The sequence below is a fragment of the Rhincodon typus genome, chromosome 14 (genome assembly GCF_021869965.1).
Source record: "Rhincodon typus isolate 14 chromosome 14, sRhiTyp1.1, whole genome shotgun sequence".
NCBI lineage: Eukaryota > Metazoa > Chordata > Chondrichthyes > Orectolobiformes > Rhincodontidae > Rhincodon > Rhincodon typus.
In genome coordinates, this window is record NC_063345.1 from 1399600 (window position 1) to 1415015 (window position 15416).

At 45.9% G+C, this 15416-nt stretch overlaps 2 protein-coding genes across 2 annotated transcripts in view; one reads left to right on the forward strand and one right to left on the reverse strand.

Moving 5' to 3' along the window:
• Nucleotides 1-8642: 8642 nt before the first annotated feature.
• Nucleotides 8643-9688, reverse strand: LOC109917886 (probable G-protein coupled receptor 101). Its single transcript, XM_020517756.2, is given in 5 exon segments — nucleotides 8643-9096; nucleotides 9098-9297; nucleotides 9299-9420; nucleotides 9423-9456; nucleotides 9458-9688. Coding segments are annotated over 5 exon segments (1041 nt in total).
• A 4689-nt stretch (nucleotides 9689-14377) lies between these two features.
• The window catches only part of LOC109920640 (transmembrane 9 superfamily member 2-like), a 41857-nt gene continuing 40818 nt past the window's right edge, over nucleotides 14378-15416 (forward strand). Inside the window, 1 exon segment of the mRNA XM_048605251.1 lies at nucleotides 14378-14433. Within this exon segment, the coding sequence (XP_048461208.1) occupies nucleotides 14378-14433 (56 nt within the window).

Genomic DNA, 15416 nt, shown 5'->3' on the forward strand with positions numbered 1-15416 from the left:
AGGGGTTCAGGTAGACAGGGTGGTTAAAAATGTGTTTTGCATGCTTGCCATCTTTGCTCACAACATTGAGCATAGCAGTTGAGAGGTCGTGTTGTGGCTGTAAGGACATTAGTGAGGACACTTTTTTAGAATTCTGTGTACAGTTCTGGCTATCCTGCTGTAGGAAGGATGTTCTTAAACTGGAAAGGGTATAGAAAAGATGTAAAAAGATGTTACTGAGACTAGAGGATTTGAGTTATAAGGACAAGCTGAGACATATTCTGCCTGTTGTCCACTGCATCTGAATTCTGAGTTGTTATACTATTCTGGGACACCTAATCAAAGACTTTTTTAAATCCACCAATTACATCTACTGCATTACCATAGTAAATACATTGTAACATCCTTTTTAAAAAAAAAAAAAATCAGCAAGGTTGGTAAAGCAAAACTTTCCCTTTTTGATTTCCATGCTGATCATTCATCATATTTAATTGAACTTATTCCCCATCTGACAGGTTTGGATTTGAACTTTTGTCACCAGATGTCATTAGCTCATTAGACGTCATTAACAGAATTGAGTCCAGGAACATCATAACAATGTTCCCCAAATCTGCCTCTTTTATTTTCTCCCCTCTTCAAGGAATTTATTCCCATTCTCCTTTGTAGGACTTATTGTAGGAATGCTTGCAGTTATAAGAGAACACATCTTGTTTATTCTTTAACAAGTTCACAAGGTAAATTCCTTGAGCAGTTATAATTAGTTAATATTGTCTATACAATGTATTATTTTAATATTTCATAGCTGCACAAATGGTTCAATGAAACATCAGTGAATACATGAGCAAAACTAAGGCAGCACATCCAGTATAGCCCATGAAACCTCTCAGTGGCTATTAAATCTTACTAAAAGTTGTTGATGGCTGTTTTTTTGTCTATAATACGGTCATGCGCAAGTAACATTAATTCTTGGTATCCTAATTGTTTTTCTTTGTTTCAGGTACTATTGGATTTTTTGCCTGTTTTTGGTTCGTCAACAAGATCTACAGCGTGGTGAAGGTGGATTAACAACAGGCTCCTTGTGGAGCAGACTGATGTGTATTTTCTTTTCCCTTGCATTTAAAATATTTATCATATAGCTTCGATTCCAGAAAATTTTCTAGAGAGCATTATTCACTTTTAATTACAAATCTAGGATAATAGCAACAATAAAAATAGTTTAGTTCACAGTCACTCAATTTGCAATCATGTACTTATGGCTAGAGTAACAGGTCAGGAGCAGCTTGGCTGGCAACTGTAAATTCAGAAGCCTTTAATTCGATGCATCAGCTTTGACCTTCTCATTTTGGTTTTTAGTGCATGTTTGGGCTTGTTCTGTCCTTGTGCCTTCATGGACTGGCCTCACCTAGCAGGAAGGCATGGTGGATATCCAAACACAGATTTCCAATGGGGCGTCACAGGATGCAACATCCATATTTTTGCCCTGCAGTTCTCACAGTTGAGGAATCCTACTGGTAGCACAAGGTCCAGCAATGACCCCTGCTGTGTTTATTCCAAAGATGTCTGTCACTGTGCTCTGGTGTTTGAGTTCCAAAGTTGTGCTTGAGTAGATAATTGAATAATTTTACTGAAATTAATTTTGAAGTTCTGCATTTTAAAAGCATTGCAATAATATCAGTTAATTGTACATAGACCCTGTGTCTTTTCCTTTAAATGTAAATACATATGGATTTACATTAATGTTTCCCCTTCTATTTAAAATTTGATTTGATCTTAACCCCTTTTTCCCAACAGCAAAAAGAATTTGTTCTTTTGTGTTTCCATTGACTGTCATTTTGTAAATAGTCCCGAGATCCATGTTAATTTGAACAAGGGGTTGTTTAACAAGTACGTTAAATAGCACAGGTTGGTGGCTTTGTTATCTATCCGCAGTGCCTGATTATGTCTTGAAAATATACCAGTTTTTGTTCAATAAACTTGAGATGAATCACCTTTTTTTAATCCAGCTTTTTTCTTAATAAAGCTTCATAGTAAATGTTTCACTTACGTCGATGTAATTGAGAAGAATCTGTTCAGGATGCTTTTACACTTTTAAATTTCACTACGTGGATTAGACTTGTATTAAAAATATGCACCAATTGTGAACAAGAAAATCAATGCTTAACAAAACTCAAGTGCAATTTTGAAATTTAATGCTAGAATTTAGCAGAAAAATATTAAGTGCTCTCTCATCTGTATCAGGAAATATAACTCACTCATTGAGGTTGTGGGTGATGAGGGCTGACTCAAATTTTCAAGATGTGGAGGTGCGAGTGTTGGACTGGGGTGGACAAAGTCCAAATCACATGGCACTAGGTTATAGTCCTGGTTTATTTGAAATCACAAGCTTTGAGTGCTGTTCCTTCATCAGGTGACTTCGCCTGACGAAAGAGCACTACGCTGAAAGCTTGTGATTTCAAATAAACCTGTTGGACTATAAACCTGGTGTCGTGGTTTCATACTTTCAGGGTTGAGATTGATGGATTTTTGTTGGGCGAGGGGACTGAGATATGGCTCAAAGGCTAGTAAATAGGGTTTGAGGTTTCTACTGACCATGGTCTAATAGGATATTGGAGCAGACTTGGTAGTGAATGGGCAGTTCCTATTCCTGCACTCAAACAAAGCCATGAAGTGAATATGTTTATTAAATAACGCAATGTAAAGATTCTTGGAGCACTGGTGGAGCAGACTTGATGTGCTGATACATGTGCCTATTACATTGCCAGTGTTCTTTGTTTTAAAACAAAATGAGTAGAGTTTGTACCTCTCTGGTTTGATCATGCAGCTTGGGAAGATGTTTCCACTGGTTGAAAATAGAATGATGTGGCCATAAGGCTAAGTCATTTAAATCCAATTGGGAATTCAGAAGAAACTTTGCCAGACTGGGGACAATGTGGAACAAGCTCGCACAAGGTGAAATTGGAGCAAATAACAAATGTGTATTTAGGGAGAATTGGATTAGGACACTAAGGTGAAAGTAGAAAATTTTGATATAGGATGAGGCATAGAAAGAAATACATAAAAATCAGAATCAGTACTTTGCAGAGGGAAGACATTTTGCCCATTGTGCACACTAAGTCTCTGGAGAAGCAGCAATAATAACTCAACATTTTTTTTCCTAGCAGCCCTGCATTGTTTTTATTCGATAATTGCCCATACTTTTTAAGGATCTCCATTGAACTGGTCTCTGCCACAATCTCTGGCAGAGCATTCCAAATCTTAACCATGCTGTGCACAAACATTTTCCTTGCACCATGTTCTGTTACCAAGCCAATCCACCTCTTGTGGAGCAAAACCAGTTGTGTAGATCAGTTGGGTCAAATGGTCAGTTTCTGTGCAGTTTGCCCATGAGCAATTTGAATAGAATCAGAAATTTTGAAAATGACCAATGATTTCTGGTGTGCTGGCCTAGTAGATTAGCGCAAGATCTTGAAAGGGCAACAAGATATTGGAGCAAAAGAAAGCAGTTAAGGCAAGTACTAGAAAAAATGTTGAGTGGGGGCTAGGAATCAAGTAATCTTGGGACAAGGAAAGGAAATGGCAGCCAATGAGGAGGTAAGTGGCTAGAGAGAGACTGAAGCTGGTGGTATGACGTAGGTAGCAATAGTAGTTATCAATGTCAATGAAATAGAGTTTGGGACTGTGCAATACGGCAGACTATCAATAAAGCCTAGGCATAATGAGCAAGCAAAGCAAGCCACTGAAGTCCTTTGGGTCACCTCTACTGTTCAATCAGATAACGACTGCTCTCTATCAACTCCAACTTTCCACTTAGGGTTCTTAATGCCTTATCTATCCATAGTCTACAAATTAAAGTCCCTCTATCTCAGTCTTGAAAGTTGTGATTGTGTCCTAACGTTGACAGATTTTTTTAAAGCACAGAATTCCAGATCTGGAGTTGATATGGTTGATTTAGTTGATGAGGTTCAGATGTGGAGGTGCTGGTGTTGGACTGGGGTGGATGAAGTCAGAAGTCACACGACACCAGGTTATAGTCCAACAGGGTTTATTTGAAAACACCAGCTTTTGGAGCACTGCTCCTTTGTCATGTGATTTTAAATAAACCTGTTGGACGAAGCCTGGTGTCGTGTGACTGCTGATGAGGTTCAAAATGGCAGGAGAACTTAGCCCTGTGGAATGCTCCTCCTGTTAAATGTGGGAAATCAGGGACACATCCAGTGTCCATGGTGACTCTGTGTGCAGGAAGTGAGTTCAGCTGTAGCTCCTACTTTGTTGATTGGAGCTGCGGTTGGACTCCCTATGGAGCATCCATGAAGCTGAGAATGTTTTTGGTTAGCACGTTTAGCGAGCAGGTCACCCTACCAGCTAGGGCTACACAATTGTGTGATCACCAGAAAGACTGGTGAGCATGGGCAGTCAGTGCAAGGGCCCCTGTGGCCATTCCTACCTTGAACAAATACGCTGCTTTGAGCACTCTGGAGGTTGTGGGGGAATGGCCTCAGGGGGAAAGCAACAGCTAGATCAGTGATATCACGACTGACACTGTTGTACAGCGGGGAGGGTCGAAGTGCAGGTGAGGCTCAGTGATCTTTGGCTGTCAGTGAGACTCCAGGATAGTGTGCTGCCTCCCTGGTGCTAAGGTCAAGGATGTCTGAGTGGGCACAAAATCCTCTGAAGGAAGAGGGTGAATAGCCACAAGTTGTGATCCATATTGGAGCGAATGACATAAGCAGAAAGAGAGATGAGGTCCTGCAAAGTTAGGTAGTGAGTTGAAAAGTAGGACTTCTGGGTGATCTGATTATGGCCTTGATTCAATCCCGTGTGCCTTTTGATTCCCTTGTGAATCAAAAATTTCTCAAAAGCAGCCTTACAGATATTCAATGCCCCAGCCTCCACTGCTTTTTGAAGAGAATTTCACAGACTTGAACCCTCGGCAGGGGGTGGGGAAATCAATGTTTTAAATGGGAGACCCCTTGTGTAATAATAATCAGTTCGTTCTGGTCTGTCCACAAGGGGTAACATACTGTCAGCATGCATCTTGTCACGTCCCCTCAGCATGTTTTATGTCTCAATAATCATAGAATCCCTACAGTGTGGAAACAAGCCCTTCGGCCCAACAAGTCCACACCAACCCTTGGAGCATCCCACCCAGTCCTGTCCCCCTATAACCCACCTAATCTACACAATCCCTGGACAGTAGGGGCAATTTAGCATGGCCAGTCCACCTAACCTGCACATCGTTGGACTGTGGGAGGAAACCCATGCAGTTAGGGAGAATGTGCAAACTCCACACAGACAGTTGCCAGAGGGTGGAATTGAACCCAGGTCCCTGGCACTGTGACATAACAGTGCTAACCACTGAGCCAATCATCTCGCTTTCTTTCAAACTCCAATGGATATAGGCACAACCATTTCTTCTTCAGATAATGTTGCATCCCAGGTAACAGTTGAGTGAACGACCTCTGAACTGCTTCTAATGCATTTGCAAATGTTTTTAATCAGCTTGTTCTGATACAACCTACCTCTACCGTAGGTGGGACTTGAATCTGGACCTTCTGGCCCAGAGATGGGCTAAGTACCGCTAGCACAAGAACCCTTTCTAATGCATTTATATCACTTATCTGATGTATTGTGTACTTTGGTCTCTATGATCATGCGTACCCTATACGACTACTGAAAAACATTTCTGCTTTTATATTGTATTTCCATTGCATTCCATTTCCTTTTCCAATCACTGCATACTAACTTTAAATGATTCATGTTTCAGAACACCCAGATCCCTCTGTACCACAGAGTTCTGAAATGTCTCAATTAAATAATCTGCTGCTTTTCTGTCTTTCCTGTTAAAGTAGACAGGTTCACATTTCCCCACCTTTTATTTAATTTGCAAGATGTTGCCTGCTCACTTAATCTATCTCTCCCTTTGTCGGCTCCTTTCTGTAATCAGCCAATTTTTAGTGAATGTACATTTGGCTCCGTCATCCAAGCTACTGAAAAAGATTATGAAGTTTTTTTTTTAAAATATCTACATTGTTTGAGACATAGTTACAGCCACTAGTACTTGAGATTTCATCATTTCCCATTGCCCTGTAATTGGTAACCTGCCATGTCTATCTGAGGGTACCACCTCTCCACAGCCAATCACAAAGCAATATAAATGCAATGGTGTGGGTTGGAGGGGGGAAAACACATCAGAGGCTGGGAATCCTGTGGTGAGTAACTCCTACAGCCTGGCCATCATTACAAGGCACAAGTCAGGAGTGCAATGGAATACTCCCCACTTGCCTGGATGAGTACAACTCCAACCTCAAGATGTTTAACACTATCCAGGACAAAGCAGTCCACTTGATTGCCACTACATCCCCCAACATCCACTCCCTTCATTACAGATGCTCAATAGCAGCAGTGTACACCATCCACAAGATGAATTGCAGAAATTCACCAAATTAGCACCTTCCAAATATCATAGAATCCCTATAGTGTGGAAATAGTTCCTTTGACCCAACAAGTCCACACTGACATTCAGAGCATCCCACCCAGACCCATCCCCTTAACCCACCTAAGCTACAAATCCTTGAACAGTATGGATAATTTAACATGGCCAATCCACCTAGCCTGCACAACTTTGGACTGTGGGAGGAAGCCCACGCAGACAAGGGGAGAATGTGCAGACTCCACATAGACAGTCGCCCGAGGGTGGAATTGAACCCGGGTCCCTGGCGCTGTGGGGCAGCAGTGCTAACCACTGAGCCTGTGACCGTTGCCCCTTCGAAGAACAGGGGCAGCAGATATATGGGAACATTACCACCTGCGATTTTCCCTCCGAGCCACTCACCATCCAGACTTGGAAACATATTGCCTGGTCCCTCTGTTGCTGGGTCAAAATCCTGGAATTCCTCCCTGACCGATTAGAATGCAATGGTTCAAGGTGACAGCTCACCACCTTCTCAAGGGCAACTAGGGACAGGCAACAAATACTGGCCTAGCCGGTAACACACACATGTGAAATAATTTTTTAAGATTCATTCAATCAGCTACTGAAGAGTTATCAGCATCTCCAATACTTTTATAACTAGGAGGTGTTTTAGAATTGTGCTTTTAAAAAATCATTTTTTAATGCAACATCTTCTCTCAGCAGCAATGTTTTTCTACAGATTATCAAACAGAAGTTTCTACTTTTTTGTGCAGAGGCTGATTTCCTTTGCAAGGTGCCCTCCCTATCTGTCAAAACCAGTTAATTGTCTATTACACAGTGCCCACATTTTCACCTTGCGTTTCACGTTGTTTCATGGGACCCTGGAGAATCCCTACACATCCCTAGGGGTTTGCGGCTATTACTCGGGATACTACCATCGTGCATGGGAACACCACGTACACGGCAGATACTCATGTGACTCGGCCAAGGTTGTCTACCTCGTACGCTCCAGGCAAGGGTGCCCCGAGGCATGGTATATTGTGAGACCGTGCAGATGCTACTACAATGAATGAATGGACACCGCGCAACAATCACCAGGCAGGGGTGTTCCCTCCCAGTGGGGAAACACTTCAGGAGTCAAGGGCATTCAGCCTCCGATCTTCAGCTAAGTGTCCTCCAAGGCGGCCTTTGATATACACAAAAACACAGAATTTCCGAACAGAGGCTAACAGCCGTGTTCCATACCCATGCAGACGGCCTCAATCGTGATCTTAGGTTCACATCATGCTACATGCGACCCCACCACACTGCTCTGTATCTGTGAAACCTTACTTACTGTCCTGTTTGAACACCATCACCCTGATAACTTGTTATGATCTCTATTCCTCAATTAGTTTGTTCAGTTTTGGATTACTTGTTACTTTGGTTAGACCCCCATCATGCGACTCTCATACCTACCATGTTATTCCAGCCATTTAGTTTGTCTCCAGTACCACCTTATTTTTAATTTTTTGTTATTATCTCTCTGCCTCATTTAATCGGATTATAAATCATCCCTTCACTATTATTCAGCTGTTGACACTTTACCCACACCGTCTGACACTTTTGATCACTTGCAGAGACTTATTATTCAGACTATCGACAGTTCACTCACATCATTTGTATTATCATTTGATCTCTCTGCCTATAAATTCTGTGCCTGTGTGCTTTTCTTCACTTCACTTGATGAAGGGGCAGCGCTTCGAAAGCTTGTGATTCCAAATAAACCTGTTGGACTGTAACCTGGTGTCATGTGAATTCTGCCCATTACTCTGAGGACCACTAAGGTGTGTTCCAGAATTGTAATTGCCAGGACCCTAATTTCCAGAAGATTCAACAAACATCATATTTACTCTTTGAAAAAATCCAGTTTTTAATAGAAAATTACACTATTTTGCATCTATTTTAATAAAGTTTTATTTTCCTCCAACTCTCTGACAACTTCTGCAGATATTATGTAAATGTTTGAACAAATTTAATATGTTCATATAACCAGCATCTGTCACTGCAGAGTAAGTCATCAGTTTTTACTGTGGTTCCTTGTCAGATAATTGGTTGGGCAGGGGTGAAGTTCATTTTCAGAAGTACAGCTGGTTGCAAGTGTTTTATTATGATGACACTTGAGACTCTGTGGTCTGGGGATATACATGGGAGTTGATGCTTCTTCCCAAGATTTCTGAGCACAGACTAGAGAAGTACCTGTGGAAAAGTGCTAATGGGAGATCTTGCCATCTGTCATGGTGACATAGCTGTCTAGCACTGAGTTCCTGGGGTGCAGCTGCCTGTAGCAAGAGCCACACAGCAGTGTGAGGAACTCCATCCTGACACTCCTGTGCATGTAACCGTAGGTGTAAGGGTAGATGCAGCGCTGGCAGTAGAAGAGAATCAGAGCTGTGGTGGTGAGCCAAGGAGGTGGAGATTTCAACCTGCTCATGGTCATGAGGATGCTGTAAGGGCCCATGCTGAAGATATAGGAGGACACAGTGACAAAGACAACCCTTGCTGCCTTGCAGCGGCAATGAAAACACCAATGACGAGTTCTAGCCCCTAAGCTGGAAATAGTCATGTGTGACTGCTTTGGCTGGACTTTGGGAGGAATTGGGTGAACCAAAGCATCGTGTCTTCGTGCTGCCCTGAACACCATCCAGTAGCAGCCCAGCATGATGCAGCCAGAAGGTGGACAGGGTGGTCAGCAGGGTGTAGGAGGAACCGGATGACCAGAGCAGGCTGCAGAAGCTGTGATTGTCATAGTGCACCTGCCCCCAGCCGTAGACAGGGGGCGTACTTTGCACCACACCAAGCAGCCAAGTTAGACCAATCAGGTTGTTGCCTGTCTGTGGAGTCATTCGCTTGGTGTAGGCCGGGGGGGTGAATGATTGCCAAACATCAATCGATGGAGACCACTTAGATGGTATTAACACCAGCAAATGCAAACAGATGCACCAAAATGACCAACAGTTTACAGAGGCCTATGTTCAGAGACTGGATGCTGGTAAACTGCTCACTATTACCAAAGGCGTCACCACCCAGTGTTCGCGGCAAGTCAGCTGGCAGCAGGTTGAAAACAAAACGGTTTGCCACATACAGCAGCTGGGGCTTTCTCTGCAGCACCAACAGCACCACGGTGTTCCCCAACAGTGAGGTACAAAGAATAGTGGAGATCAGAACAATCCTCAGCAAGTCCTCTACAGACAGGCTCCAAGTTCCAGACCACATGCTGGTGTTGGTGGTGTTACTGTGAAGCGTGACTCCTGTCATCTCTCAGTATAATCGGGTGCCCCTTGTCCCACTCTCTTCGGTTCCCTGACCCACCCAGGTCCTGCCACCCCCAGAAAAACACCTTCCTCAACGGGTGCCAATAAGGGATCAAGCGGATAATTCTGAAGCTCTGCTGCCATCCTCAGAATCCTGGCTGGCTGTGGGAGTCTCTCCCATCATTTCAGCACTGCAGCCTTTGTGCTGTTCAAGTCGGGAATCATCCGAAATTACAGGACACTGTGTAACCAAGACTGCCCACTGACCGTAACATCCAGCCCAGTACTCACATCTCAATACTGAGACCCTCCCTGTTCTGACCCCAGCATGAAACCACAGATGCACATTTACCATTTTATATAATGACAAAGATTTAATAGCAAAACACATGGTAAACAGTGACAGCAGGATTGGACAGAGTAAGATAACAAGATGTAGAGCTGGATGAACACAGCAGGCCAAGCAGCATCAGAGGAGCAGGAAGGCTGACGTTTCGGGCCTAGACCCTTCTTCAGAAATGGGGGAGGGGAAGGGGGTTCTGAAATAAATAGGGAGAGAGTGGGAGGCAGATAGAAGATGGATAGAGGAGAAGATAGGTGGAGAGGAAACAGACAGGTCAAAGAGGCAGGGATGGAGCCAGTAAAGGTGAGTGTAGGTGGGGAGGTAGGGAGGAGATAGGTCAGTCCAGGGAGGACGGACAGGTCAAGGGGGCGGGATGAGGTTAGTAGGTAGGAGATGGGGGTGGTGCTTGAGGTGGGAGGAGGGGATAGGTGGGAGGAAGAACAGGTTAGGGAGGCGGGGACGAGCTGGACTGGTTTTGGGATGCGGTAGGGGGAGGGGAGATTCTGAAGCTTGTGAAATCCACATTGATACCATTAAGCTGCAGGGTTCCCAAGCAGAATATGAGTTGCTGTTCCTGCAACCTTCGGGTGGCATCGTTGTGGCACTGCAGGAGGCCCAGGATGGACATGTCGTCCGAGAAATGGGAGGGGGAGTTGAAATGGTTCGCGACTGGGAGGTGCAGTTGTTTATTGCGAACTGAGCATAGGTGTTCTGCAAAGCGGTCCCCAAGCCTCTACTTGGTTTCCCCGATGTGGAGGAGGCCACAACGGGTACAGCGGATGCAGTATACCACATTAGCAGATGTGCAGGTGAACATCTGCTTAATGTGGAAAGTCTTCTTGGGGCCTGGGATGGGGGTGAGGGAGGAGGTGTGGGGGCAGGTGTAGCACTTCCTGCGGTTGCAGGGAAAAGTGCCGGGTGTGGTGGGGCTGGAGGGGAGTGTGGAACAGACAAGGGAGTCACGGAGAGAGTGGTCCCTCCGGAAAGCAGATAAGGGTGGGGAGGGAAAATGTCTTTGGTGGTGGGGTCGGATTGCAGATGGCGGAAGTGTCGGAGGATGATGCGTTGGATCCGGAGGTTGGTGGGGTGGTACGTGAGGACGAGGGGGATTCTGTTTTGGTTGTTATTGCGGGGAGGGGGTGTGAGGGATGAGTTGCGGGAAATGCAGGAGACACGGTCGAGGGCATTCTTGACCACTGAGGGAGGGAAGTTGCGGTCCTTGAAAAACGAGGACATCTGAGATGTACGGGAGTGGAATGCCTCATCCTGGGAGCAGATGCAGCGGAGACGAAGGAATTGGGAATAGGGAATGGCATTTTTGCAGGAAGGTGGGTGGGAGGAGGTGTATTCTAGGTAGCTGTGGGAGTCGGTGGGCTTGAAATGGATATCGTTTTCTAGGTGATTGCCCGAGATGGAGACAGAGAGGTCCAGGAAGGTGAGAGAGGTGTTAGAGATGGTCCAGGTGAACTTAAGGTTGGGGTGGAAGGTGTTGGTGAAGTAGATGAACTGTTCGAGCTCCTCGTGGCAGTACGAGGCGGCACCGATACAGTCATCAATGTAACGGAGGAAGAGGTGGGGTTTAGGGGCAGTGTAGGTACGGAAGAGGGATTGTTCCACGTAACCTACAAAGAGGCAGGCATAGCTTGGGCCCATGCAGGTACCCATGGCCACCCCCTTTGTCTGTAGGAAGTGGGAGGAATTGAAAGAGAAGTTGTTGAGGGTGAGGAAGAGTTCGGCTAAGTGGATGAGGGTGTCAGTGGAGGGGGACTGGTCGGGCCTGCGGGACAGGAAGAAATGGAGGGCCTTAGGCCATCTGTACGGGGAATGCAGGTGTAGAGGGACTGGACGTCCATGGTAAAGATGAGGTGTTGGGGACATTCCCCCCTCAGTGGTCGAGAACGCCCTTGACCGTGTCTCTTTCATTTCCCGCAACTCATCCCTCACACACCGTCCCCGCAATAACAACCAAAAAAGAATCCCCCTCGTCCTCACGTACCACCCCACCAACCTCCGGATCCAACGCATCATCCTCCGACACTTCCGCCATCTGCAATCCGACCCCACCAGCAAAGACATTTTTCCCTCCCCACCCTTATCTGCTTTCCGGAGGGACCACTCTCTCCGTGACTCCCTTGTCCGTTCCACACTCCCCTCCAACCCCAGCACACCCGGCACTTTTCCCTGCAACCGCAGGAAATGCTACACCTGCCCCCACACCTCCTCCCTCACCCCCATCCCAGGCCCCAAGAAGACTTCCCACATCAAACAGATGTTCACCTGCACATCTGCCAATGTAGTATACTGCATCCGCTGTTCCCGTTGTGGCCTCCTCTACATTGGGGAAACCAAGCGGAGGCTTGGGGACCGCTTTGCAGAACACTTATGCTCGGTTCGCAATAAACAACTGCACCTCCCAGTCGCGAACCATTTCAACTTCCCCTCCCATTCCTCGGACGACATGTCCATCCTGGGCCTCCTGCAGTGCCACAACGATGCCACCCGAAGGTTGCAGGAACAGCAATTCATATTCCGCTTGGGAACCCTGCAGCCCAATGGTATCAATGTGGATTTCACAAGCTTCAAAATCTCCCCTCCCCCTACCGCATCCCAAAACCAGCACAGCTCGTCCCCGCCTCCCTTACCTGTCCTTCCTCCCAGCTATCCCTTCCTCCCACCTCAAGCACCAACCCCATCTCCTACCTACTAACCTCATCCCGCCCCCTTGACCTGTCCGTCCTCCCTGGACTGACCTATCTCCTCCCTACCTCCCCACCTACACTCACCTTTACTGGCTCCATCCCTGCCTCTTTGACCTGTCTGTTTCCTCTTCACCTATCTTCTCCTCTATCCATCTTCTATCCACCTCCCACTCTCTCCCTATTTATTTCAGAACCCCCTTCCCCTCCCCCATTTCTGATGAAGGGTCTAGGCCCGAAACGTCAGCCTTTCTGCTCCTCTGATGCTGCTTGGCCTGCTGTGTTCATCCAGCTCTACACCTTGTTATCTCAGATTTTCCAGCATCTGCAGTTCCTACTATCTCTTGGACAGAGTAAGCATTGATTTATAAAAGGAAAGCCATGCTTGACAAATCTATTGGAATATTTCGAGGACATAGCTAGTAGAGTTAATCTGGAGAGCCAGTGAATGTGCTTTATTTGGACTTTCAGAAAGTTTTCAAAAGAGAGTAGTGTGTAAAATTAAAGCACGTGGGATTGGGATTAGTGTACCAACACAGAGAGAAAACTGGTTAGCATGCAGCATACACAGTAGGCATATGTGGGTCTTTACCTGGTAGACAGTGATCAGTGCGATAACGCCGGGATCAGTGTTTGAACCCCAGCTATTCTAAATATGTTTTAATGATTTAGATGAGGACACTAAATATAATATCTCCAGGCAGGCAGACAACACAAAGTTGAGAGCAGGGTGAGCTGTGAAGAGGATGCAGAGATAGTTGAGTGGCACGGTGGCTCACAGTACCAGGGAACTGGATTTGATTTCACCCTTTAGCAACTGTGTGGGGTTTCCACATTCTCCCTGTGCCTGCGTGGGTTTCCTTCGGGTGCTCCGGTTTCCTCCCACAGTCCAAAGATGTGCAGGTTAGGGTGGATTGGCCATGCTACATTGCCCATAGTGTCCAGGGATGTGCAGGCTCAGTGGATCAGCCATGGGAAATGCAGGGTTACAGGGATAGGGTGGGGGGGGTGGATCTGGGTGAGATGGTCTTCAGAAGATCGGTGTGAACTCAATGGACTTAATGACCTGCTTCCACACTGTGGGGATTCTACGATGTTGCAGTGTGATTTGGACAGGCTGAGAGAATGGGCAAATGCATGGCAGATGCAGTGTAATATGGATAAATGCGAGGTTATCCACTTTGGTAGCAAAAATAGGAAGGCAGAGTATTATGAATAGATTGGGAAAGGAGGAAGTGTAACGAAATCTGGGTGTCCTTGTGCACCAGTCACTGAAAGTAAGCTTACAGGTGCAGCAAGCAGAGAAGAAGGCAAATAGTATGTGGGCCTTCATAGTGAGAGGGTTCGAGTACAGGAGCAGGGATGTCTTGCCACAATTGTACAGGGCCCTGGTGAGAGCACACCTGGAATACTGTGTGCAGATTTAGTCTCCTTTTCTGAGGGAGGTGGTTCTGATTATAAAGGGAGTGCAGTGAAGGTTTCCCAGGAGAATTCCTTGGATGGCAAGACTGTCGTATGAAGAGAGACTGGATTGGTTAGGATTATAATCACTGGAGTTTAAAAGAATGGGGGGAGGGGGAGGGGGAGTGGGTGGGTGGATCTCATAGAAACTTATCAAATTCTATCAGGACTAGATAGGTTAAACACAAGAAGGATGTTCCTGAGGTCCAGGGGAGACCAGAACCAGTGGTCAGAGTCTAAGGATACACTGTAGGTGCCATTTATAACTGAGATGAGAAGAAATGTCTTCACCCAGGGAGTGGGAAGCCTGTGGAATTTTCTGCCACAGAAAGTGATTGAGGCTGAAACATTGTGTGGCTTTTAAGGAGTTAAGTGCAATTGTGCCTTAGAAGACCAAAGGGTATTGTTTGAAAGTGGGAGCAGGATACTGTGCTGGGAGATCAGCCACGATCACACTGAATGGTGGAGCAGGCTTGATGGGCCAAATGGCCTACTCCTTTTCTTTTAGCTGTTCCTGTGTCATTGTTCCACCACCTCTGTAATGTAGCTCTGTGACAGCTCATTTACTGCTGAAACTTTCATTCATACTGTTGTTAGCTCCAGATTAGCGCCGTCTAATACTTTATTGGCTGGTCTCTCATATTCTGCACTCTTTAAATTACAGCAAATCCAAATTTCAGATTCCTCTATCCCGAGGGAGCACTGAATTCTGCAGGACCCAACACCCATCCTCACTGGCTTCCTGACAAACAGAGTCTCTCCATTCCCAGATGCTGATCCTCGTTTTAAATCCCTCCCTATCTCTGCCATCTCCTCTCTCTCACAATCCTCCCAGAGCCCCCAGCTTCTCCAATTCAGGTCTAACACATTCCCCAGTTTCCATCATCCCTCTGCTTGATGCGGACTCTCTCATCCCTGGCATTCCCTCCCTCCCTCTCTATCTCTCTCTTTCCCTCGCCTCTCTGAAGGTGCTGCTTAAAGTGCAGCAGCTTTTTGTTTTCCTGTCTCAATATTTCCCTTCATGAGCCCACATCAGATGCTGGGAAGTCTCATCACGTTTGAGGTGCTACATTAATGCAAGCATGCTGTTGCTGTCGTCGCTCTGGCTTTTCATGTTCAGAGACCAAAGAGAGCAGATTCCCCCAATTGTCTCATTTTAGACATCTGCCCCCACCAACCCACTCCCCCCGTCACACAGACCCCCACCACTCCCCCTGTCACACAGATCCCCA